This window comes from Thamnophis sirtalis, unplaced genomic scaffold, assembly GCF_051295495.1.
Source record: "Thamnophis sirtalis isolate CommonGarterSnake01/CBP01778 unplaced genomic scaffold, rThaSir2_p1.2 scaffold_2, whole genome shotgun sequence".
In the NCBI taxonomy this organism is placed as follows: domain Eukaryota; kingdom Metazoa; phylum Chordata; class Lepidosauria; order Squamata; family Natricidae; genus Thamnophis; species Thamnophis sirtalis.
Window position 1 is genome coordinate 6,119,836 of NW_028261382.1, and position 22,937 is coordinate 6,142,772.

The 22,937-nt window shown below is 46.6% G+C and overlaps 1 protein-coding gene across 1 annotated transcript in view; it reads left to right on the forward strand.

The window, feature by feature from the left end:
* The window catches only part of SNX1 (sorting nexin 1), a gene marked incomplete at its 3' end in the record, with an annotated part of 28,945 nt that overhangs the window by 1,059 nt on the left and 4,949 nt on the right, over positions 1-22,937 (forward strand). Inside the window, 10 exon segments of the mRNA XM_087704119.1 lie at positions 4,958-5,060; positions 5,830-5,966; positions 9,218-9,284; positions 12,600-12,643; positions 15,540-15,681; positions 16,933-17,011; positions 18,081-18,156; positions 19,913-20,026; positions 20,182-20,275; positions 22,329-22,534. Coding sequence (XP_087560245.1) covers positions 4,958-5,060; positions 5,830-5,966; positions 9,218-9,284; positions 12,600-12,643; positions 15,540-15,681; positions 16,933-17,011; positions 18,081-18,156; positions 19,913-20,026; positions 20,182-20,275; positions 22,329-22,534 — 1,062 coding nt within the window.

Genomic DNA, 22,937 nt, shown 5'->3' on the forward strand with positions numbered 1-22,937 from the left:
GGTTTGTTTGCAGGGAGAAGAAACCCTGGTTGGAGTTTAGGGTTGAAAACCCTGCTTGTTTTGCAACAAGAAGCGTTGTCCCCATCCTCTCTCTGGCTCTGCACCCCGTCCATTGCCTTGTGTTGATTTGCTTCCTCTTGCAAAGGGACTTTTAATCTTAACCATTCAGTGGGAACCAACCTGGGTGGTCCTAACTCGCTTTCAAATCCCTTTGCAGAGCTGTCCATTATTATCTTGCTTGGCTGAGCTTCCAGCGAATTCCATTCACACAAAGACTTAAATCCTGGAAAGGGAAAGTCGTCTTGTCGGGGATTTCCAAATCTAGCCTAATGGGCCTGGGATTCCTTAGTGGTCTCCCATCCCTTTAAGCAACCGGATCGGATTCTGCTTAAAACGTTTTAAACCAGGCGAGGCCAACTGAATTTTTGTTTTCTTCTAAAGTCGTGCAAACATTTAGCCGTTTATTTGTTAGAGTCCTATCTCGCCTTTTGGTCAGGGGTTCAAGGTGGCATCCACAGCGTTCCTGCCTCCCATTTTATCCTCGCAGCGGTAACCCTGAAAGATAGGCTGGGCTGAGAGAAGGCCAGAGTCATAAATGGGATTTGGGAGGGGGGGATGATAACATTTATCCTGGGTCCCCCCAATCCTAGTCCAGTATTTAAAATCTATGCCACAAATACACAGCATGTGCTCACAATTGATAAGCTCCTGGGTAGCTTACCATTTTTTAAGAAAATAAAAAATAAGGTAATGTCTTGGAATTTTGTTGTGCTTGTCTTTTAAGTTCTGTTGGTTTTCTTTTTAGCTGCATTAATATCATAGATGTATAAACTGCTTATGGAATACACGCTAATTGGTATCTTAACCTCTTTTAGTAATCTTTTAGTAATTCTGAAGATTTCCCAGCGGTAACGATGCTAATTTTATAATCTTGTGGATTATAAAGTTCTTAGCCAATAGCCTGGCATTTCCCCGGTATTTATAAGGGGAAAATGTCCAGGCCAAATGTAATTTCTAATGTTGGATTTTCCCCCTTACAAGAGGGAGCCCCCTTGTGGAGTACTGTGGAGCCATTACATGGTGGCACATACATACATACAGCCTTTTGTATATAAAATAAAAATAAAAATATAAGAATAGATAGATAGATACAGACAGACAGATTGATAGATAGATTGAAAGATAGATAGATTGAAAAATGTGCAACTCCATTTTACGACAGTACAGTAGAAGCCATTGAAAGGCACAACAGGCTGCATCTTAACAGAACACACACACCCCACGAGGGGTGTTAGGAGTGTCTTACCCCCCCCCCCCCACCACAGTATTTTTCTCCAGAGAGTAAGTCACTTGTGTACCAAGTTTGATTGAAATTGCTTGAGGCGCTCCAGAGTTATGCTGGAACATACATACATACATACAGCCTTTTATATATAAAATAAAAATAAAAATATAAGAATAGATAGATAGATATCTATATACAGACAGACAGACAGATTGATAGATAGATAGATTGAAAGATAGATAGATAGATTGAAAAATGGATAGATAGATAGATTGAAAGATAGATAGATTGAAAGATAGATAGATTGAAAGATAGATAGATTGAAAGATAGATAGATAGATTGAAAGATAGATTAAAAGATAGATAGATAGATTGAAAGATAGACAGACAGACACAGATAAAGATAATAGCATCTGCCGTTAAACTGTCAGCACTGATAAAAATTATCCTTATGGCTGCAAAACTTATCTGAATGGAAGTGAAGTTTCTGTCGTCCTGTCCCTTTTGACAGCAATCCTGGGGTGTGACAAATGGATGCAAAGATCCTTTAAATGCAGTTTTGATACAACAGTTATGTCTCAATCTCTGCTTCAAAACAACAACAAAAATCTTAAGTGAATTTCAAGGCAAGGAGAATATATAGAGACTGGGCCTTCTTGCGCTACAAAAATCCAGAAAGAGTTAACTGATTGTCAAAGGAGGAAAAAAAAGTCAGGGGTTTTGAGGCCGGGCCCCACCCTTGTTCCAAGGGAAAATGCTGAATGTAGGCAAATTTATGCAATAACTGCACACACACACACACACAAAAGGAATACAGATGGAGTGAAACGTCTTGCGGAAAAGAAACCAAAATTTGGCATTTAGTTTCTGAGGGTGGGGTAGGGAAGAGTTAGGCACATGTGCAACGAAAGCAGCCTGCAGTTGCACAACTTTTCAGCAGGAAAAGCCTAAAATGTGGGAAGCACCTCCCATCGTGGGTCAGCATGCTTTGGACTCTTTTGTGAAAATGCTAACGGCGCTGCTGGGGCTCTAACAGAAAACAAACCCTTGGAAGTAAAAGAATTCACCCTTTTGAAACCGTATTGTGGAATGCAGAGTTCCTGGAAAAGCAGTCGTAAAACTAGAACAGAAAGAACACATCTTTATTTGGTGGAAGAGCAGCATGATAAAACGCAAAAGTCAGAAATCAACCAGCACAATGAAACGTCTGTTTTTGCCAAAGGTTAGGGCTAGGAAAGAATGAGGAGGCCGCCGGCACTTTCCCTGACTGACAAATTGTATTCAAAAACTTTCCTGAACCGTTGCAGCTCTCAGTTTAAACCCTCTGCAAATCTGGGGAAGTGAGCTGCGGCTTTGGAAAAAGCTTTAAATGGAAAAAAAAAGAAAATACTCTCAGACTTAACTCTGCTTTCCTCCTGCGGTGTCGCAGAACGAGGGTTTGCATAATAGCTCAACACTCCTGGCCCACCTTACATTGTGAGAAATGCCGAAAGGCTTTTCGTGTTTGCAGAAAGGATAAGAAAGCTGCCTGGATTCTCACGGGTTCAGACAAACAGGCAAGTTACTTTGACCTGCAGCTTCAAGGGTTTCTTGTGGCCCACCAGCCGGCAGCAGGTTCAGACCATGAGGAGGTTGGGGAGAAACATGGGTCAGTCCTGGAGCCTGGGGAAGGCTCGGATGAATGCTCTGCGTCGGAGGCAGAGAGGGGGCCACGGCCATCTGGTAGAGCCTCCGGTGTCTGACATCATCAAGGCAGAAGAACAGTGGGAGCCTGTTCCCAGTGTGCGCATGCGCAGAGCTGCCAGAAGGCAAGAACAATTAAGTAAACGGTCGACTTGGGAGTAAGGCTTGGAGATGATTGGCCCCTCCCATAAGACATACAAGAGGAGCGAATGGGAGGTGAGCCTTTGCAGGAAGCAATTAGTTCATCTAGTCAGTTCAAGCTTTGAAAAGTTCTGTTTGACTCGGTGCTAAGTTTGGCCTTGCTCTGCATTTGGCAGTTAGGTCTCTGGCAGAATTCCCAGGGAGATAAAGGTGGGTGTTTATCAACATTTCCCCTGAAAGACTGTGGCAACTCAAGCAGACATCTGTCGGAATCTTCACAGACTGTTGGTGAAGCCTTGCGGGCTGTGAATGACCATCATTCACAGCCATGTAAATAAAAGAGGGTTTTGGGGACCAAGATTGTGATTTATGCTTTCTCAGGGAAGCCTAGGACAAAACAGGGCTAAGAACTTCCTCAGGTGTCACCTGCAGCAGGAGGACTTCCAAAACCCACATTTATTTTTAAACCACTTGTTCGGCGCACACAAAGCCCTGAGTTTTAGCACCCACAGTTGCGTCTCTGGCGCCTCTAGGAGCCGTCACCCTGTTCAGAGAGCTATTGTCTTTGGGCAAATGCCCTCTTGCTCAGCGAGGCAGACAGTGTCAAGGTGTCTCCAGATACCAAAGTGGGGAGGAGGAAGAAGAAGCAGGGAGCCTTTATAAACCATGTGCTTGTTTGACAAAGCAGGCTTGGAAAAGACATTGTTAATTTACCGTATTTTTCGGAGTATAAGACGCACCGGAGTATAAGACCCACTCAGGTTTTGAAGAGGCATGTTTTTTTTAAAAAGGTAGAGAGAGGGATAGAGAGAGAGAGAGAGAGAAAGAGAGACAGAGAAATACAGTAAGGTAGGGAGGGAGGGAGAGAAAGAGAGAGAGAGAAATACAGTAGGTAGGTAGGTAGGTAGGTGAGAGAGAGAAATACAGTAGATAGGGAGAGAGAGAAAGAGTAGGGAGGGAGGTAGATGAAGGGAGAAAGAGAGAGAGTAAGTAGTAGGTAGGTAGATAGAGGGATAGAGAGGGAGAGAAAGAGAGAGAAATACAGTAGGGAGAGAGGGAGAGAGAGTAGGTAGGTAGGTAGGTAGGAGAGAGAGAAATACAGTAGATAGGGAGAGAGAGAAAGAGTAGGGAGGGAGGTAGATGAAGGGAGAAAGAGAGAGAGTAAGTAGTAGGTAGGTAGATAGAGGGATAGAGAGGGAGAGAAAGAGAGAGAAATACAGTAGGCAGAGAGGGAGAGGGAGTAGGTAGGTAGGTAGGTAGATGTTTCCAGGTGTGTTTATCCATGTGCTGGAGAAGGAAATCACTGACAACTTGTAGCACCTAAAACTTATCAACCACTCTAACAAAACAGCTTTCCAAAAGTGGGGGGGGGAAAGGTTTTGCACTCTGCAAACCCCCTAGAGTCAGGAACGACTAACACAGATGTGCGAGTCTTACCTTTGCCTTGTCACAGTTGTTAAGTGGAGCATTGTTGAGTTAATAACACAGTTGTACAACGCATCTGGCTTCCCTGTCGACTTTGCTGGTAGGAAGGTCGCGAAAGGGGAAATCACATGACCCCGGGACTTTGCAACCGACATAAATACATGCCAGTTGCCAAGCGCCCAAATTTTGATTCACGTGACCATGGGGTTGGAAGTGCAAACAAAAACAGTAATAAGTCACCTTTTTTTTCCCCCAGTGCTGTTTTTAGTCTCGTAACAGTCACTAATTGAACTCTTGTAAGTCGAGGATGACCTCTGTAGGCCAGGACTGCAAAGACTCTTTGCCTAGGTCTTTCTGCTTGCGTGTTACTAACCAGATTTAATTCTGCAACTTGGACTAAGGCGCACTTCTCTATCCTAATAGAGCAAGCCAGAGTTCCCCAAGAAGGAATCGCCAGTGACACCGGAGAACAGCTTAAAGACCAATGGCATCCAGGAAGAACAAGACAATCTGGATCTATTTGCAGGTTGGTAGTGGTGGAAAGAGGCGGATAATTTGTTTTGCCCAACTCGGGATGGCTCTGAGCGGCTAACAGCAATCGGAGACCCTACAATCAAATCAATAAAAAAGTAAAGATAAAAGATGTCAAAGAGCCATCAAGTAAGGGTGACGGTGGCCCAGATCAAGTAGCTTTGTGATATATCTTCTTGGATTTGATTTGATTTGATTGTCAGTTTCTTGACAATCAGCTTTCTTGCGGCTCTCGGGCCTGCCACACTATCTATTATTCGACTACGCCTTTTTCTATTGTGGGGAAATGGGAGGTGGGATTGTACGGAGTTTAGATGCTATGTAGCCATAACAACATTCTTTCTAGAAAGCCAAGGTCATCTTTTGTCTCTGCACCTGACGGGAACTGGATGGGTGGAAGCTGCCAGCGTGGCAGTGGGAGATTGGACCATGTGATGGGCTCGTGGGTGTGGTGGGCAAGATCTTGAACTTTCAACTGGGTGGGGAAAACCGGGGAAGCTACCAGATTCGGGTTTCCCCAGATGTGCCAACATGGCTCTCTTCATAAATTGGGACTTTGAGCAATACTTTGCCTTGGACTCTGATTTTACTTTTGGATGCTGTTTGGAATCCTGACAAAATGATTCAACTTAGTGATGTGATTCTGCCAGGAATATCTTTCCTGTTCCTAGAAGTCAAGAAGTGACTCAACTCTGGGATGAAATTCTACAGAGAGGGAATTTCATCAGTGACTTTTTTGTTTAAATCAATTTGTTCTTTTACAGATGCCACTGTCGAATTGTCCCTGGATAATACCCAAAACCACCCAAAGAAGGAGACAACGCCAGAGCTCAGCCCTGTCCCCTCTCTGGAAAAACCAACTCCTTCCTCTTCTAAACCGCAGTCCAAAACCGAAGAGGAGGTAGGCACTTGTGTGTTTGGCTAATTATCTACTCGGTGTAGCTACTTGTATGTTCAGCTGTGTCTTGTGTAATAGGGAAGGAGCCCTCCCTCCGTCTCCTTTCATTCCCAGCGCATGGCACAACAATGAGGTGCCGCCAAGAGCTTTCCCCACACCAGCCCTGTCCTCCGGGAAGTCCCAGTCCAGCAATAAAAATCTCTTCTCTCCCTAAAATAATAAAGCTAGATTGGTTGTCACCAGAGGTGGTATTCACTTATCATCCCTAAAGGTAAAGGTTCCCTTTGCACATATGTGCTAGTCATTCCTGACTTTAGGGGGCGGTGCTCATCTCCGTTTCAAAGCCGAAGAGCCAGCCCTGTCCGAAGACATCTCCGTGGTCATGTGGCCGATAGACTCAACGCTGTTCCCTTCCCTCCAAAGTTGGTCCCTATTTTTCTACTTGCACTTTTTACGTGCTTTCGAACTGCTCGGTTGGCAGAAGCTGGGACAAGTCACGGGAGCTCACTCCTTTACGCGGCGCTAGAGATTCGAACCGCCGAACTGCCCCACCTTTCTGATCGACATGTCTTAGCCGCTGAGCCCCCCTTCCCTACCGGTTCGCAAATGTGAGCACACACACCTCCTGGGCACATGCACTCAGCCCTCTGTGCATGAGTTTTGGCTTCAAAACGTGCCTAAATGGGACGGCATAGGGCCTACCTGCAGGAGCCGAGGTGGCGCAGTGGTTAAATGCAGCACTGCAGGCTACTTCAGCTGACTGCAGTTCTGCAGTTCGGCTGTTCAAATCTCACCGGCTCAGGGTTGACTCAGCCTTCCATCCTTCCGAGGTGGGTAAAATGAGGATCCGGATTGTTGTTGGGGGCAATATGCTGCCTCTGTAAACCGCTTAGAGAGGGCTGAAAGCCCTATGAAGCGGTATATAAGTCTAACTGCTATTGCTAGTTTCCACTACCAGTTCGGACGAAGCAATCCGAACCGGCTGAATACCACCTCTGGTTATCTCCCTTCCTTTTATTCCTAGAGGAAGGGGCCGATGCTCTCTCTATGGGAAGAAAGGCAGGTTGAGGACATTGGCTGTTCCACAGTGTTTGGGGCTTCGTACCTTTCCCACCTTCTAGCACGACTGTTAAAAGAAACCCTGAACTTTTGGCCGTAGAGCAGACTCTTGTCCCCTGTCCATCCGTCCCCCCCATTCCAATTATTGACTTTTGCCCCTGGAGCTTGCTATATAAGCTCCGGTCCGAGCAAAGGTGAAATATTATTTATTTATGCTTTGCAGCTCTGTTTATCTTCTAGCTTTCAGGATATAATTGCTAGGAAAACCAGTGTGTGAATGTAACACACACACACAAAAGCACTACAAATGCTTTTTTTTTTAAAGAGCCAGCAGCTAAGATGATTGATTGATTGATTGATTGATTGATTGATTACATTTATATGCCGCCCTTTTCCCCGAAGGGGACTCAGGGCGGCTCACAATTCAATCAGGGAAGGCGGTACAGACAGGGGAATAAAAAAGACGAGACATAACAATACAAAATTTAAAAACACACAACAACCATACCATTCGAGAAGGGGGGCAAAAACTCTTTAGCCCCAGGCCTGTCGGAACAGCCAGGTTTTAAGGGCTTTGCGGAAGGCCTGGAGGGTGGTGAGGGTTCGAATCTCCACGGGGAGCTCGTTCCAGAGGGTCGGAGCAGCCACAGAGAAGGCTCTCTTCCGGGTAGTCGCCAGTCGGCATTGGCCGGCGGATGGAATTCGGAGGAGGCCTAATCTGTGGGATCTGATCGGTCTATTGGAGGTGATTGACAGCAGGCGGTCTCTCAAGATGCTTCCCAAAGGACAGTGAGAAGAAAGCTGGAGAGAGCCGAGCTCTCTGACATGGTCTCCACCTGCCTTCCTTCTCTGTCAAATTCATTCACAAATATACATTCTTATAATTGCTATTTAACATTGATCATCCTTAATATTTATCATTATTTTCTTACAAATATATAGAATACAATTTGGGTCACTTTCTTGCCCCCGTCCCCCATGCCTCGTTCTTCTCCGCCTTCTATCCTCCTCTCCTTCCTCTTTCCTTCTTCCTCTCTCTTCCCCCCTCCTCCTCTCTTCTCCCCCTTCTTACCCTCTCTCCTACTCTTAATTCCCCTCGCTTACTCCCCCTGCTTTACCATTTGTTTCTTTCTTCCTTCCCCTCCTCATCCTTCCTCCCTTCCGTTGTTGCTCCTGCTCATTTACTTTCTCCGATGGGTTCTCGGGACAGCATTTCAGCCATCCCAACTTTATATTTTCATACCAATAATTGTCTCTGTTATATTTTATTTCTAATAAGAATTGCTTGTTTGTTTATTGGATTTATATGCCGCCCTTCTCCCAAAGAACTCAGGGCGGCGTACAACATTAAAAAAACACATATTACAAAAGTTAAAAAGGAAATTAGATAGAGTATCCAAAAACAAACCCAATTAATATTAAAAAAACATTTTAAAAATTAGATTAAAATTAACAATTAACTTAACCATTTTATTCTGTTCGGGCCAGGCCGGCTTGCTGGAAAAACCAACTTTTTAGGGCGTGTCAGAAGGATTATGCGAAGCTCCGGGGGAGCTCATTCCAGAGGGAAGGCGCTCCCACAGAGAAGGCTCTCCCCCTGGGGGCCGCTAGCCGACACTGTCTAACCGATGGCACCCTGACGAGGCCAGCTCTGTGGGATCGCACTGGACGGTGGGAGGCTACTGGTGGCAGTAGGTGGTCTCGCAGGTACCCTGGGCTAAGCCATGGAGCGCTTTAAAGATCATAATTAGTACCTTGAATCGCACCCGGAAGACAACCGGCAACCAGTGTAGGCCGCCTAAAAGGAGCACAACATGGGAGCACCTAGGTACCCCCATGATAACCCATGCGGCCGCATTCTGGACCAGCTGAAGCCTCCGGGTGCTCTTCAAGGGCAGCCCCATGTAGAGAGCGTTGCAGTAGTCCAGGCGAGAATTCCACTTGGGAGTCTCAAGTCCCTTGATGCCCGCCAGAGATCTAAGTCCAGTCCATCTTGAATTGTGTTTGACTCTTTATCTCCCGCCTATCTGCTTTGAACCGTTAGTAGTTGAGATTCTTGCGGAGAGCGTTACCATGCCATATGCCTGTATTCATTTGAGCCGCCTTGGCCCCTGATTCCCTCTGCTTCGCACCTACCTTAAGGCCCAAGAAAAGTTTCCGACGTCCGTGTAATCTCTCCTTCCTTCCCTACCTAGCTGGAAGAGGAAGAGCAAGAGGATCAATTTGAACTTTCCGTGGGAGTGAGTGATCCCGAGAAAATTGGTGAGTCCCCGTGAAACGGGAAAAGTTTGACAGGATCGTGTAGGGTTAAACCCTGTTGGACGTGCAGCCGTTCACTAAATTCACTGTATCCACCTTCTGACTTCAGCATTGTTTTTTTTTATTAAAGTTTAAATTAAAATTTTCAAAACAAACACAACACATAAAATCTTCCTTTTTTTACATACTGTAGAAAGTGTATCAGTTGGTTACAAAAAAATAGTTTGTCCCGAAAGCGACTGCCTGAGAAGACTCCTGGGTTGGGGCTGAAAGTGGAAGCTGTGTGCTCCGTCCCATATTTGGGTAGACCAAATTGCCCTGATAGACTGGTCCCACCAGAAAAAAACACTTAATCTCTCCCCTGGTATAGCTGACAAAGTGAGGATAGCCTTTGGCTTAGAGGTTAATACCTAATATGTAAGTAGCCCAGGTTCGAATCCCAGAAAGTTATGGCTAGCTGATGAGAGCAAAATAGTCTCCCTTTGTTTCTTTGTTGATAAATATAAATTCAACACAGAAAAATAGTTTGTCACGAAAGCGACTGCCTGCGAAGTTCCCTGGATTGGGGTTGAAAGGTAAAAAAGGAAGCCATATGCTCCTACTTAATCTCTCCCCTGGTATAGCCAACAAAGCGAGGAGAGCCTGTGGCTTAGAGGTTAATACATCTACCTAATATATGCAAGTAGCCCATATTTGAATCCCAGAAAGGGTATGGCTAGCTGATGAGAGCTAAATAGTTTGGAATAGATCTGTACTAGTCCCCCTTTATTTCTTTGTCGGTAAGTACATAACGGATTAACAGAGTTGGAAGGACCTTATAGAGCTGGCAGCAGAGTCGGACAGGGAGGAGGTTGGGGAGGAGCATGGGCCAGTCCTGGAGGCTGGGGAAGGCTCGGACGAGGCTCTGCGTCGGAGGCAGAGATGGAGCTGAGACCGTCTGGCAGTGATCAGGTGCCTACGGTTGCTAGACAGCAGTGAGGCAGAGGAACAGTTGGAGCCTGTTCCCAGTGTGCGCATGCACAGAGCTGCCAGAAGAAAAGAACAACTCAGAAATCAGGGTCGACTTGGGAGTAAAGTCACAGGTGGAAGGTGATTGGCCCCTCCCATAGGACATAAAAGAGGAGCGAAAGGGGAGGGGGCTTTTGCAGGAAACAATTTGTTCCTTCGGTCATTAGATTCGCTTCAGGAGTGTGAAGATCTGTCCGTGAATCTCAGAGACTCTGTGCCCAGCCTTTCCTTGCTCATTTGGACAATATTTACATGGCAGCTTTCCAAGATAGATGAGGTCTGTAGTCATAAATACTCCTTTGAAAGACTGTCTGCCAGGCTTTTGCTGAATGTGGGGAATTCACATTCGTTCAATAAAAGGGGTTTTGTCGGGACCCGGACTCTGCCTCGTGCTCTTTGGGGAAGCCTGGGTCAGAACACTCTCTGTATATTGTCCTTGAAAAGGCAGAAGCTGCAAAACCTGATTGCACTCGGTGCAACTTGCGTGGCAGGTGCATAAACAGGTATCTGCATAAACAGGTATCTGTGGATAGCAGGGTTATGTCAGGGAAACTCAGGGCTTGGGGAATATGCTCTGCTCTGCTTTAGGCTTGTGGCTGTCTTGAACGAAATTCGTCTGCTCCAAAGGGATTGCTTGGCCAGCTCTCAACCCCCTTCCTCTTTCTGCATGCTCTGTGTCTGTGTGTGTGTTTTATTTATTTTTTTCTTCTTTCCTTCAGCTGCTTTAGTTATCTAAACAGCCACTTCATTGTTCAGCAGGGGGCAGATGTGCAAGTCTCCCTCCACCCCAGGAATGCCACAAGCCCTTAATTGTTGCACCAGGCTGATATTTGTAGGAAGCGGAGCTCGGGGGTGGCTCGGTATGATCTCCGTTTCACTGAAGCTCTGGATCGATCCACCAGTCGCTCGAAGTTTGGAGCCGCTTTTATTTTATTTTATTTATATTTATATTTATATATGTGTGTGTGTGTGTGTGTTTATTTGTGCTGATAAATAAATAAAGGGAGACTAGTATAGATCTATTTCAAGCTATTTAGCTCTCATCAGCTAGCCATACCCTTGCTGGGATTTGAACCTAGTAAGGGTATGGCTAGCTGATGAGAGCTAAATAGCTTGAAATAGATCTATACTAGTCTCCCTTTATTTATTTATCAGCACAAATAAAACACAAATATAACACAGGCAACAGTAAAAATATTGGGTTTCTGTCGTGATGGACTCTTGTGACGAGCCGATTGACAGATGATGGAAGCAGTTAGCTTCCTCCCATAATTGGGGCTTACCAGGGGTTGTGACACTAAATATATATACATATATACATACATACATACATACATACATACATACATACATACATACATACATATTTTAATGTCTGTTGCCCTTGCTCGGTTGGCATTGATGGAACATTGATAGAGGGAGAATTCGGCATTAGCGAATGCTCTTGTTTTGAAAGGAAGCGAGGTTTTAGTCCTTTAGCGTCTAAATAAGATGGTTTTTCTACCCTGGGAAAGAATGGAGGGGGGGGGGGAAACTCTACTCCAGTGATGGCAAACTTTTTGGGTACTGAATGCCCCAACTGGAACATGCGCATGTGCTGGAGTGCCAGGAACCGAAGACCAGCTGGCTGGTTCGCATGCTCGCGCACGGCACCTAATCCTCATGCATGCTGGAGCGCCGGAAACCCATATTTACCGTATTTTTTCAGAGTGTAACTCTCACCTTTTTGCCTCAAAAAAGAGGGTCAAAATCTGGGTGCGTCTTATACACTGAATGCAGCATTTTTGGCCTACCGGAACCCCATCCCCTTTGCAAAAATGGACGTGCAGAGGGTTTGGGAGGCTTGCAAAGTGCTCCTGAGGGCTGGGGAGGGCAAAACCAAGCCAAAAATGGACCCCCCAGCCCCCAGGTACACTCTACAAGCCTCCCAAAGCCTCTGCATTCCCCCCCCTCTTTTTTTGCAAAAAAAAAACAAAAACCGAGGTGTGCAGAGGGTTTGGGAGGCCTGCAGAGTGCAAAAGCTTTTTTTTTTTTAATTTATCTCTTCAAAATCATGGTGCGTTTTATACTCTGGTGCATCTTATACTCTGGTGCATCTTATAGTCCAAAAAATAGGGTAAGTTGAAGCGTTTTAGAAGTCCCAGGTTGTTAGCGGAAAAGATCGGCGGATTGTCCTTGACAATGGATTCCTCTGTGCTGACACGATGCCCATAGAGGAAGTACGTTAACCCCAAATTACTTAATTGTCCTGGTTATTACAGCTTGCTGAAGCTATCAGAGTCTCAATTTTCCTCTTTTTTGTTCCTGCAGGAGACGGAATGAATGCCTACGTCGCTTACAAAGTGTCCACCCAGGTACGCCAGCTCTTATTTCTTCTTCCCCGTTGCTGCCAAGGCATCAGGCCCACTTAAAAGAGTTTTCTAATCTTGGGAATTTCAAGGAGTGTGGCCTTCAACTCCCAGAATTCCACCGCCAGCATCCCCATGGATGAGAATCCTGGGAGTTGAAATCCACACTCCTAGGAATCCCCACTGTCGGGGAAACATTATTTTAAGGATGAGTAATTTTTTTTTTAATGACATGCTTGATGAAATGGAGGAAAGTTGTTTTTTTTTCTTGCTTTTGTCTTGTAGGATGAGTAATTATTTTATGCCCGTTTTCCCCTTTGAATTTAGATTTCTTTTTTGTTCTTCCAAAGAGAGAGAGAGAGAGACAGAGACAGAGACAGAGAGAGAGACAGAGAGAGAGAGAGAGACAGAGGCATGCAGATCTGGGCTTAACCGATTCTTAAAAGTTGTGTGACCATTGTGTTAAGGAGGACTTTGGAAGGTGGCGCAGTGGTTAAATGTAGCACTGCAGGCTACTTCAGCTGACTGCAGTTCTGCAGTTCGGCGGTTCAAATCTCACCGGCTCAGGGTTGACTCAGCCTTCCATCCTTCCGAGGTGGGTAAAATGAGGACCCGGATTGTTGTTGCGGGCAATATGCTGACTCTGTAAACCGCTTTCAGCGGTTCGAATCCCTAGCGTCGCGTAACAGAGTGAGCTCCCATTACTTGTCCCAGCTTCTTCCAACCTAGCAGTTCGAAAGCACGTAAAAAATGCAAGTAGAAAAATAGGAACCACCTTTGGTGGGAAGGCAACAGCGTTCCGTGCGCCTTTGGCGTTGAGCCATGCCGGCCACATGACCACGGAGACGTCTTCGGACAGCGCTGGCTCTTCGGCTTTGAAATGGAGATGAGCACCGCCCCCTAGAGTCAGGGACGACTAGCATATGTGTGCAAGGGGAACTTTTGCCTTAGGCAGTGGCTACTTTAGAATTGCACGAGGTAGAGAAAATGCAGGAGATGGTCTGATGGATAATGTGTGAACCTCCGAGACTTCAAATGATCCGAGGAATCGTGGGAGTCCGAGGTTGGAGAAGGGGAATGTGAGTAGAGAGGTTGGTGAGGAAATCCAGAGTGTCTCTCGCACCTTTAATTTCCAGCCAGTTCTTGCAGGTTAATTCTCCATCTGAACTCCTGTCTCTCTTTAAAAGCAGCAATTGTGATGGCCTCACGGTGGCACCAGGCGTTTAAACTCTGCCCGGCAACTTATTTTTCTAAATGAACTTCTTCGTGCGCCACCTGTCCAAAAGGCTCCAAGCTGGGGGTTCAGCTTTCCAGTCATTTCCTGGTCTCTCTGCGTGGGAAGCTCTGTGTGTTGAGGCTTTTGTCTCCAGGACTTGGTGGTGTTCAAAGCAGGAACTCTCTCGTTTTTTGTTTTTTTCCCCCTTTTGAAAGGGGCTCAAGCAGGTTCTCCAAAGCCGCAGGTGGTTTCTGATCATCTCTTAGCAAAGCCACCCCAGGGATGGTGCGGAGGAACAGTTGGAACAATAACCTCATCTGTTCGTTTCCTCCTCCTCTTCCCTCTCTCTCTCTCTCCCTCCTCCTCCTCCTTGCCACAAACCCCACTCCCTTCTGGCACGGATAATGTTTATTTGTTGGGTAACGAAACATCTGCACAAAAACAACCGAGCTTTGAAAGCACCAAGGATCCTATAGTCCTCCTCCTTCTCTTCCTCCTCCTCCTTCCTTCTCCTCCTCCTCTCTCCTTCCTTCCTCCTCTCATCTCCCTTCCTCTTTTCTTCCTCCTTCCTTCTCTTCTCTCCCTCCTCCTCTCTCCTTCCTTCTTCCTCCTCCTCTCTCCTCCCTTCCTTCCTCCTCCTCCTCCTCTCTCCTCCCTTCTTCGCCCTCCTCCTCTCTCCTCCCTTCCTTTTTCTTCCTCCTCCTCCTCTCTCCTCCCTTCTTCTCCCTCTCCTCTCTCCTCCCTTCCTTTTTCTTCCTCCTCCTCCTCTCTCCTCCCTTCTTCTCCCTCCTCTCTTCTCTCTTCCTCTTCTCTTCCTTCTCTTCTCTCCCTCCTCCTCTCTCCTCCCTTCCTTCTTCCTCCTCCTCCTCCTCTCTTCTCCCTTCCTCTCCTCCTCCTTCTTATTCCTTCTCCTCCTCCTCTCTCCTCCCCCTCCTCCCATTTGAATGGGGACTTTGGAAAGCCTCTGAGATGAAAGGCTTCAAGGACACATTATTTGGAGGGAATGTAGACAAAGGGCCAGAAACACCCTGTTTTTTTTTTTTTTAAGGCTTGGAGGCTTTGTTTTAATTCTTTTATTTTCCCACTAGCTCCTAAATGCCAGACAAGGAGAGTTTGCAGCTCTAGGGAAATAAAAAATTCCCTGTAGAATAGGTGGCTTCAGCTGTGGTGGCACAGTGATTAGAATGCAGTATTGCAAGCTCACTCTGCCCATTGCCAGGAGTTTGATCCTGACCAGCTCAAGGTTGACTCAGCCTTCCATCCTTCTGAGGAAGGTAAAATGAGGACTTGGATTGTTGGGGGGAAATATGCTGACTCTGTAAACCGCTTAGAGAGGGCTGTGAAGTCTAGATGCTATTCCTTCCTTCCTTCCTTCCTTCCTTCCTTCCTTCCTTCCTTCCTTCCTTCCTTCCTTCCTTCCTTCCTTCCTTCCTTGTGGTTAGAATGCAGTATTGCAGGCTAACTCTGCCCACAGCCAGAGGTTCAATCCTCAGCGGCTCAAGGTTGACGCAGCCTTCCATCCTTCCGAGGTGGGTCAAATGAGAACCCAGATTGTTGGGGGCAAGAGGCTGACTCTGTAAACCGCTTAGAGAGGGCTGTAAAAGCACCGTGAAGCGGGATACAAGTCCCAGGGCTATCGCTATCAAGCTTCCTGTTTGACTAACCAGATTCTTCCTTCTCTCCCAGACTACTCTGCCAATGTTCAGGAACCAGCAGTTCTCCGTGAAGAGACGATTCAGTGACTTCCTGGGCCTGTACGAGAAGCTTCTGGAAAAACACGCCCAGCACGGGGTCATTGTTCCCACTCCCCCTGAGAAGAGTTTAATCGGTGAGAATGCCAGCAACCAGTTTAATTGCCTCTCCCGAGTTCAAACCTAGCAAGTAGACCTTGTCTTAACAACCCTTCGTTGAGTGACGGTTCGAAGTTGCAAAGACATTGAAAAAAATGTCTTAGGTCTGTTTTCCATACAGTCTCCGCAATGGCCACAGGATCAAAATTTCAGGCGCTTGGCAACTGACTCACATTTATGACGGTTTCAGCGTCCCATTGGCTCAAGGGATCCCGTTTTGCGACCTACTGAGAAACAGTCAATGTTGAAGCCAGATTCACTCGCGCTCCGGGTTTTACTAACTTAACGACTGCAGGGGGCTCACTTAACAACTGTGGCAAGAAAGGTCATAAAGCGGGCGAAACTTAGCAACTGCCTTGCTTAACAATGGAAACGAGGGCTCAGTTATGGTCGTAGGTCAAGGACCACCTGTATAGTGGCCTAGCATCACATGTTACTGAATAGCGGAGTAACTTGGGGATTACTAGTCCTGAGATGAGACCTGTTGGGCCTTGGAAGCTCATCTGTCTGGAGGGAAACTCTGAAAGGCGATGTCTAAATCAGGGCTCTCCAACTTTGGCAACTTTAAGGCTTGTGGACTTCAACTCCCAGAGTTCCTCAGCTGCCAGCTTTGCTTTAAGGCTTGTGGACTTCAACTCCCAGAGTTCCTCAGCCAGCTCTGCTTTAAGGCCGTTAGACTTCAACTCCCAGAGTTCCTCAGCTGCCAGCTTTGCTTTAAGGCCGTTAGACTTCAACTCCCAGAGTTCCTCAGCCAGCTTTGCTTTAAGGCCGTTAGACTTCAACTCCCAGAGTTCCTCAGCCAGCTCTGCTTTAAGGCCGTTAGACTTCAACTCCCAGAGTTCCTCAGCTGCCAGCTTTGCTTTAAGGCTTGTGGACTTCAACTCCCAGAGTTCCTCAGCCAGCTTTGCTTTAAGGCTTGTAGACTTCAACTCCCAGAGTTCCTCAGCCAGCTCTGCTTTAAGGCCGTTAGACTTCAACTCCCAGAGTTCCTCAGCTGCCAGCTTTGCTTTAAGGCTTGTGGACTTCAACTCCCAGAGTTCCTCAGCCAGCTTTGCTTTAAGTCCTGTGGACTTCAACTCCCAGAATTCCTCGGCTAGCTAAAGTTGAAGTCCACAAGTTTTAAAGTTGCCAAGGTTGGAGACCACTGATCTAAATTAAACGCCTGGTATATGCCATGCAGCTAACTCCGGTCCTTGTTTTTCTTTTCTTTTTTTTCCCTCTTGTCCCAGGGATGACCAAAGTCAAAGTTGGGAAAGAAGACTCTTCCTCCACAGAATTCTTAGAGAAACGAAGAGCTGCCTTAGAAAGGTTGGGAGTCTGCGTCCCTCGTTGGCGGGTGTTGCAACCACAAGTTGGTGCAGTTGGTTTGTTACTCTGGGTAGGGAAATTTGCCTCGTTAGGAAGAACTCCCTGGGCTCACACAACTTGCTGATCAAGAGGAACAAAGGCCCAACGCATCTCAAACGCCCCCAGATATTTCCTGTTGATGGTCCTCAGACATATCAACCTGTGAAGGACCTCACTGGCGTTTCAACCCGTCGGGGAGTGAATCGCAGGAGAATACGTCCTTCCAAAATTCTTCGGAGATGCGTTCCGTAGGGCTGTTCCCGTCAGCAGTCAATGGAAATTATTCTCTGGAACCTAGCCTAAGGGTTTAGCAATAGCAACAGCAGTAGACTTATATACCGCTTCATAGGGCTTCCAGCCCTCTCTAAGCGGTTTACAGAGAGTCAGCATATTGCCCCCAAAAATCCGGGTCCTCATTTTACCCACCTCGGAAGGATGGAAGGCTGAGTCAACCCTGAGCCGGTGAGATTTGAACCGCTGAACTGCTGATCTAGCAGTAGCCTGCAGTGCTGCATTTAACCACTGCGCCACCTTGGCTCTAAGGGTTCCTGAAATCTGATTGTTTTGTCTGGAATGGACTCCAGGAGAAACTCCTGTCTGAGGAAATTCACCCAGATGAATTTCCTCTTCTAATCTCCTCCGAAATACGGAAGTGAGAAGGGGAACCCCAGTTGGGTTCTTCCTATTTTTCTTTTCATAATTCCAGTTTCGATGGAGGCAGAACACCTCCCTTAAGGATAGCTCAGTTCCACAACAGCCATCCTGTTTTCAAGCCACCATAAATGGCTTTCGCCATTTCCTCTACCCAAAATGTCTATGGATTTTCCAGTCCATTCTGGCATTCAAGTTATGGTGTCTTAGTTATCCTCCCCATCCCTGCCCCTGTATTGATTGGAGGTTGCGTCCGTGATATGCCTCCTCTAATCGACGGATGGTGTGGGCCTACAAGCCAGCCTTGCAAATTCTCTTTTAAAAGGCGGGATTCTTCTTCGCGGAGTTAAAACGGAACTTCTGCATTCCAATCCCACAGATACATTCAAAGAACCATAAGCCACCCCACCATGCTGCAGGACCCAGATGTCCGGGAATTCTTGGAGAAGGATGAGGTGGGTTTGATGCCATAACCGGGGGTCTGTGCTTTTATGGCCTGAGCAAGCAGCTCCTAATCTTTTGGGCACCAGGAACTGACTGCGTGGAGATGATGTGGGCCTGCCAGTGACCAGCAGAGCTGGCGGCAGATTCGGACAGTGAGGAGGTTGGGGAGGAACATGGGCCGGTCGTGGAGTCTGCGGAAGGCTCTGAGGAGGGCTCTGTGTTGGAGGCAGAGAGGGGGCCAGGGCCTTATGCCAGTTATCAGCTGCCTTCGGAGTCAGACATCAGTGAGGCAGATGAACAGCTGGAGCCTGTTCCCAGTGTGCGCATGCGCAGAGTTGCCAGTCGAAGGGAACAACTAAAGAACAGGGGTCGACTTGGGAGTAAGGCCCCAGGTGGACGATGAAGGGCCCCTCCCAGAGGGAATAAACGAGGAGCAAAAGGGGAGTGGAGTTTGCAGGAGACAATTACTTCGCTTAATTAGTGTGAAGATTTGTTCGTGACTCTCAGAGATTCCTTCCCAAGTATTGTCTTGTACAAGCGTTGCGTTCGGAAGGCATCGGCCTGGCAGCTCTCCAAGCCTGATAAGGTCTGTGCTTGTAAATCTACCCTTGAAAGACTGTTTGCCGGGGCTTTGCTGGATGTGAATGAGAGGAATTCACAGGAGCTTCATAAAAAATGGGGTTTTGCCAGGACGAGGAATCTGCTTCGTGATTTTGGGAAGCCTAGGTCTGAACAGGAGAGTGGTTTTTCCCGAGGACTAGAAGAGGTGTGCTTTGGCGTTTTGTGCTGCCCAGTTTCTGGCCTGCTGCGGACCGGTGCCGGTTCACGGACCGGGAGTCGTCGGGGACCTTGGCATGGGGTCCATCTTGGAGAAATTGGCCCGCAGTTGTGGTTTCCGCTGCGCTTCAGCTGGCCCTGGCCCTGTTTTCAGGAACAGACGGCTCAGCGAAAGGCGAGAGAGGGGTGTGTGAAGTGGAAAGCCATGTCAGCGGCTTTCAGAACAAGCCAGCCGTGAGGAAAGAGTGACGCAGGTCGGCTGGATCAAGGACTGTCAGACGGCCTCTGCTGATTCAGCCGGTTCTGCTTCGTTCCTTTCTGCTGAACCGCGTTCAAGTGTTAGGCCGTGGGTGATGGGGATTGTGACACGGTGGTGGGAGACGGCTCCTCTCCTGCCCAGATCCACAGTCCAAATTCTCCGCTTTACAAAGAGATTGCTTGAGAAGGGCTGGCATGAGAAAACCTGGCCTTTTTCTCCCTCCCACCTACAACTTAAATATATCTGCTACTCCTTCCTCCTCCTCTTTTCCCCATAACAACAACCCTTTAGCAGTTTTATCGAGTACTCCTGGGGGTTGGGGAGGGCAAAAATGAGCGAAAAACGGGCTCACATTCTCGCTCATTTTTGCGCCCGAGCCCCCAGGAGCTCTCTATAAAAGCTATGCATGCCTCTTTTTTTTTTTGACAAAAAACAGGCCGTTTTGGGGAGGTGTGCAGAGATTGTTGTGCTTTTAAATTATGTATTGTTTTGTGTTGTTGTCAAATTGTTTGTATCCCCCCTTCCCTTGTTTTGAGTTGTGAGCCGCCCTGAGTCCCCCTCGGGGGAAAAGGGCGGCATACAAATGAAATAAACATACAAACATACATACAGCGCAAAAAACTTTTTAAAAAAATTTGTCTCTTCAAAATCGCGTGCCTTATATGCTGAAAAATACGGTAATTTACTATATACGCACACTGGTTGATTTTCCTTCCCGACTTCTTTTTCAGCTGCCACGCGCTTTTGGCACGCAAACCTTGAGTGGAGCCGGGCTCCTGAAGATGTTCAACAGGGCGACGGATGCGGTCAGCAAAATGACCATCAAGATGAACGAATCGGACATTGTAAGCCGCTGGGCTTTTCTTGATACGTTATGAAACCATTCCGTTATCTTGCGTCCCTGAACTGGGTTGCCTGGGATTGTCTGAATCACCGTTCTCTTCCTACGATGACCTGTTGGGGGGGGTTTCGTTCTCTGCCCCCTCTCTCTCCTTTCTAGTGGTTTGAAGAAAAGCTCCAGGAGGTGGAATGCGAGGAGCAACGTCTGCGGAAGCTACACACAGTTCTCGAGATGCTCGTCACTCACAGAAAAGGTATCCCCGAAGACGAAGTGGGAGTTGCATAACTGTAGAGGGGGGGGGGTCACCTTTCAGCTTTACAAAAACTCAAGATTTGCATCTGGGACCTTGAGTTGAGAACAGGTTGAGCCCTCAGGTTAACAATGTCTGACTTAAAGACGAAAGCACATCACGTCACGAGTCCTATCATTTAGGGATTGTCATCTGGTGTGACCAGGAAGGAAGGAAGGGCCTCCTCGGTGGTGGTCCCTTTGGCACTGTGGTTAAAATATGCGGTACTGCAGGTTAATTCAGCTCACTGCCAGAAGTTCGATCCTGACTGGCTCAAGGTTGACTCGGCCTTCCATCTTTCCGAGGTCGGTAAAAGGACGACCCAGATTGTTGGGGGGCAATAGGCTGACTCTGTAAACCGCTTAGAGAGGGCTGTAAAACACTGTGAAGTGGTATATAAGTCTTAAGTGCTATTTCCTTCCTCCCTTTCTTCCTTGCTTCTCAGTGGTTAGAAGGCTTGGAGGCTAACTGCCCACAACTAAGAGTTTGATCCTGATTGACTCAAGGTTGACTCAGCCTTCCATCTTTCTGAGGTCGGTAAAATGAGGACCCAGATCGTTGGGGGCAAATATGCTGACTCTGTAAACTGCTTAGGGCTGTAAAAACACTGTGAAGCGGTATAAGAAGTCTTCAGAGCTATTACTGTCACCGTATAAACCATCATTCCTCTCTATGATATGGTTCCTCCCACTTCCCCATTACTTTTCTAAAAGGCCCTAAAAATGTGATTTAGTCAGCAGGCTTGGGAACCCTGAATGGATCAGAGCTAATCAAATGGCTGGTTTTATTATGTTGTTGCTGCCATGGAGAGTGGGATGTTTGGGTTTTTTTTAATGCTTTTTATTATAAGGTATCTTTTAAAAAAAGAATGTTTGCCACTGGTGTCATTTAGATGTGAGTTGGGTGGCTATATAAATTCAATTAATTAATATATATATATATATATATATATATATATATATATATATATATATATATATATATATATATATATATATATATATATATATACACACACACACATACATACATACATACATACATGTATGTATGTATGATGTATGTGTGTGTGTGTATGTATATATATATATAAACAACACTTTTATATATATATATATATATATATATATATATATATACTTAAAGTCACAACCCCTGGTATGCCCAAGTGCTGATATTTGTGCTGATATTTATTTATCAGCACAAATAAAAACACATATATATATATATATATATATATATATATATATATATATATATATATATATATATATATATATATATATATATATATATATATATACACACACACACACACACACACACATACACCATACACACATACACCATACATACATACATACATACATACATACATACATACATACATACATAAAAGTGGGTGTGTTCCAGCATAATGCTGGAATGCCTCGAGCAATTTCAACCAAACTTGGTACACAGATAACTTACTCTCTGGAAAAAAACACTGTGGGGTTAAGACACCCCTAATACCTCTCAGGGTGTGTGTTCTGTTAAGATACAGCCTGTTGTGCCTCTCAATGGCTTCTCCCGTACTGCCGTAAAATGGCTTCTACTGTACAGCACAGTGGAGTTGACATGATAACGGCTTCACAGTACTCCACAAGGGAGCTCTCTCTAGTAAGGGGGAAAATCCAACATTAGAAATCACATTTGGTCCGCACATTTTCCCCCTATAAATAAATAAATACCTGGGCAATGCCAGGTTATCAAGCTAGTAGATAAATAAAATCCCGGGTTTACTTTATAAAGGCGGGGGAACTCAGCTCTTAATTGCCAGCAACCTTAGCTGGAGAATGAACAGCGACTGATTTGGAGGTTCCAACGTACAGATTTGGTGGCGTTTCTCATCTGGCATCTTGCGTCATCTCCTCACGATGTTGTGTCCTTGGAGAGTCCTTTTTTTTCTTGCTGGATTTCCGTGTCGCTGGCAGGGAAGTGCCAATCTTCTCACGCTCCCCTTTTTTCCGCCTTCCAGAACTGTCGCTGAATACCTCTCAGTTTGCCAAGAGCCTGGCCATGCTGGGCAGCTCGGAGGACAACACGGCCTTGTCTCGGGCCCTTTCCCAGCTGGCCGAGGTGGAAGAGAAGATCGAGCAGCTGCACCAGGAACAGGCCAACAGCGACTTCTTTCTCCTGGCGGAACTGCTGAGCGACTACATCCGTCTCCTGGCCGCCGTGAGGGTAAGGGCTGCTGGGGTCTCGCCGAAGGCAGGGATGCAGGGGTGGGGCTGCTGGGGGTTTTGCAGGGGTTCGAGAGAACCTCTAGCTAAGATTCTGTGCAGTTCGGAGAAGCCCCAAATCCCACTTCTGGCTGGCCCCGCCCGTCCCTCCCAGGAGTCCCCACACAGCCCATTTTCCATACAGGTGCCATATTTTTCGGAGTATAAGATGTACTTTTTTTCCTCAGAAAAGAGGGTGAAAACCTGGGTGAAAATCTGGGTGTGTCTTATACACTGAATACAGCAATCTTTTGCATCCCGAAACCTCACCCCCTTCACCAGAGCTCCTCAGCCATTGTGGTGGGTGGGGGCTATGCCACTGTAGTGAAATTCATTTTTTGAAGGTTGACTCAGCCTCCCATCCT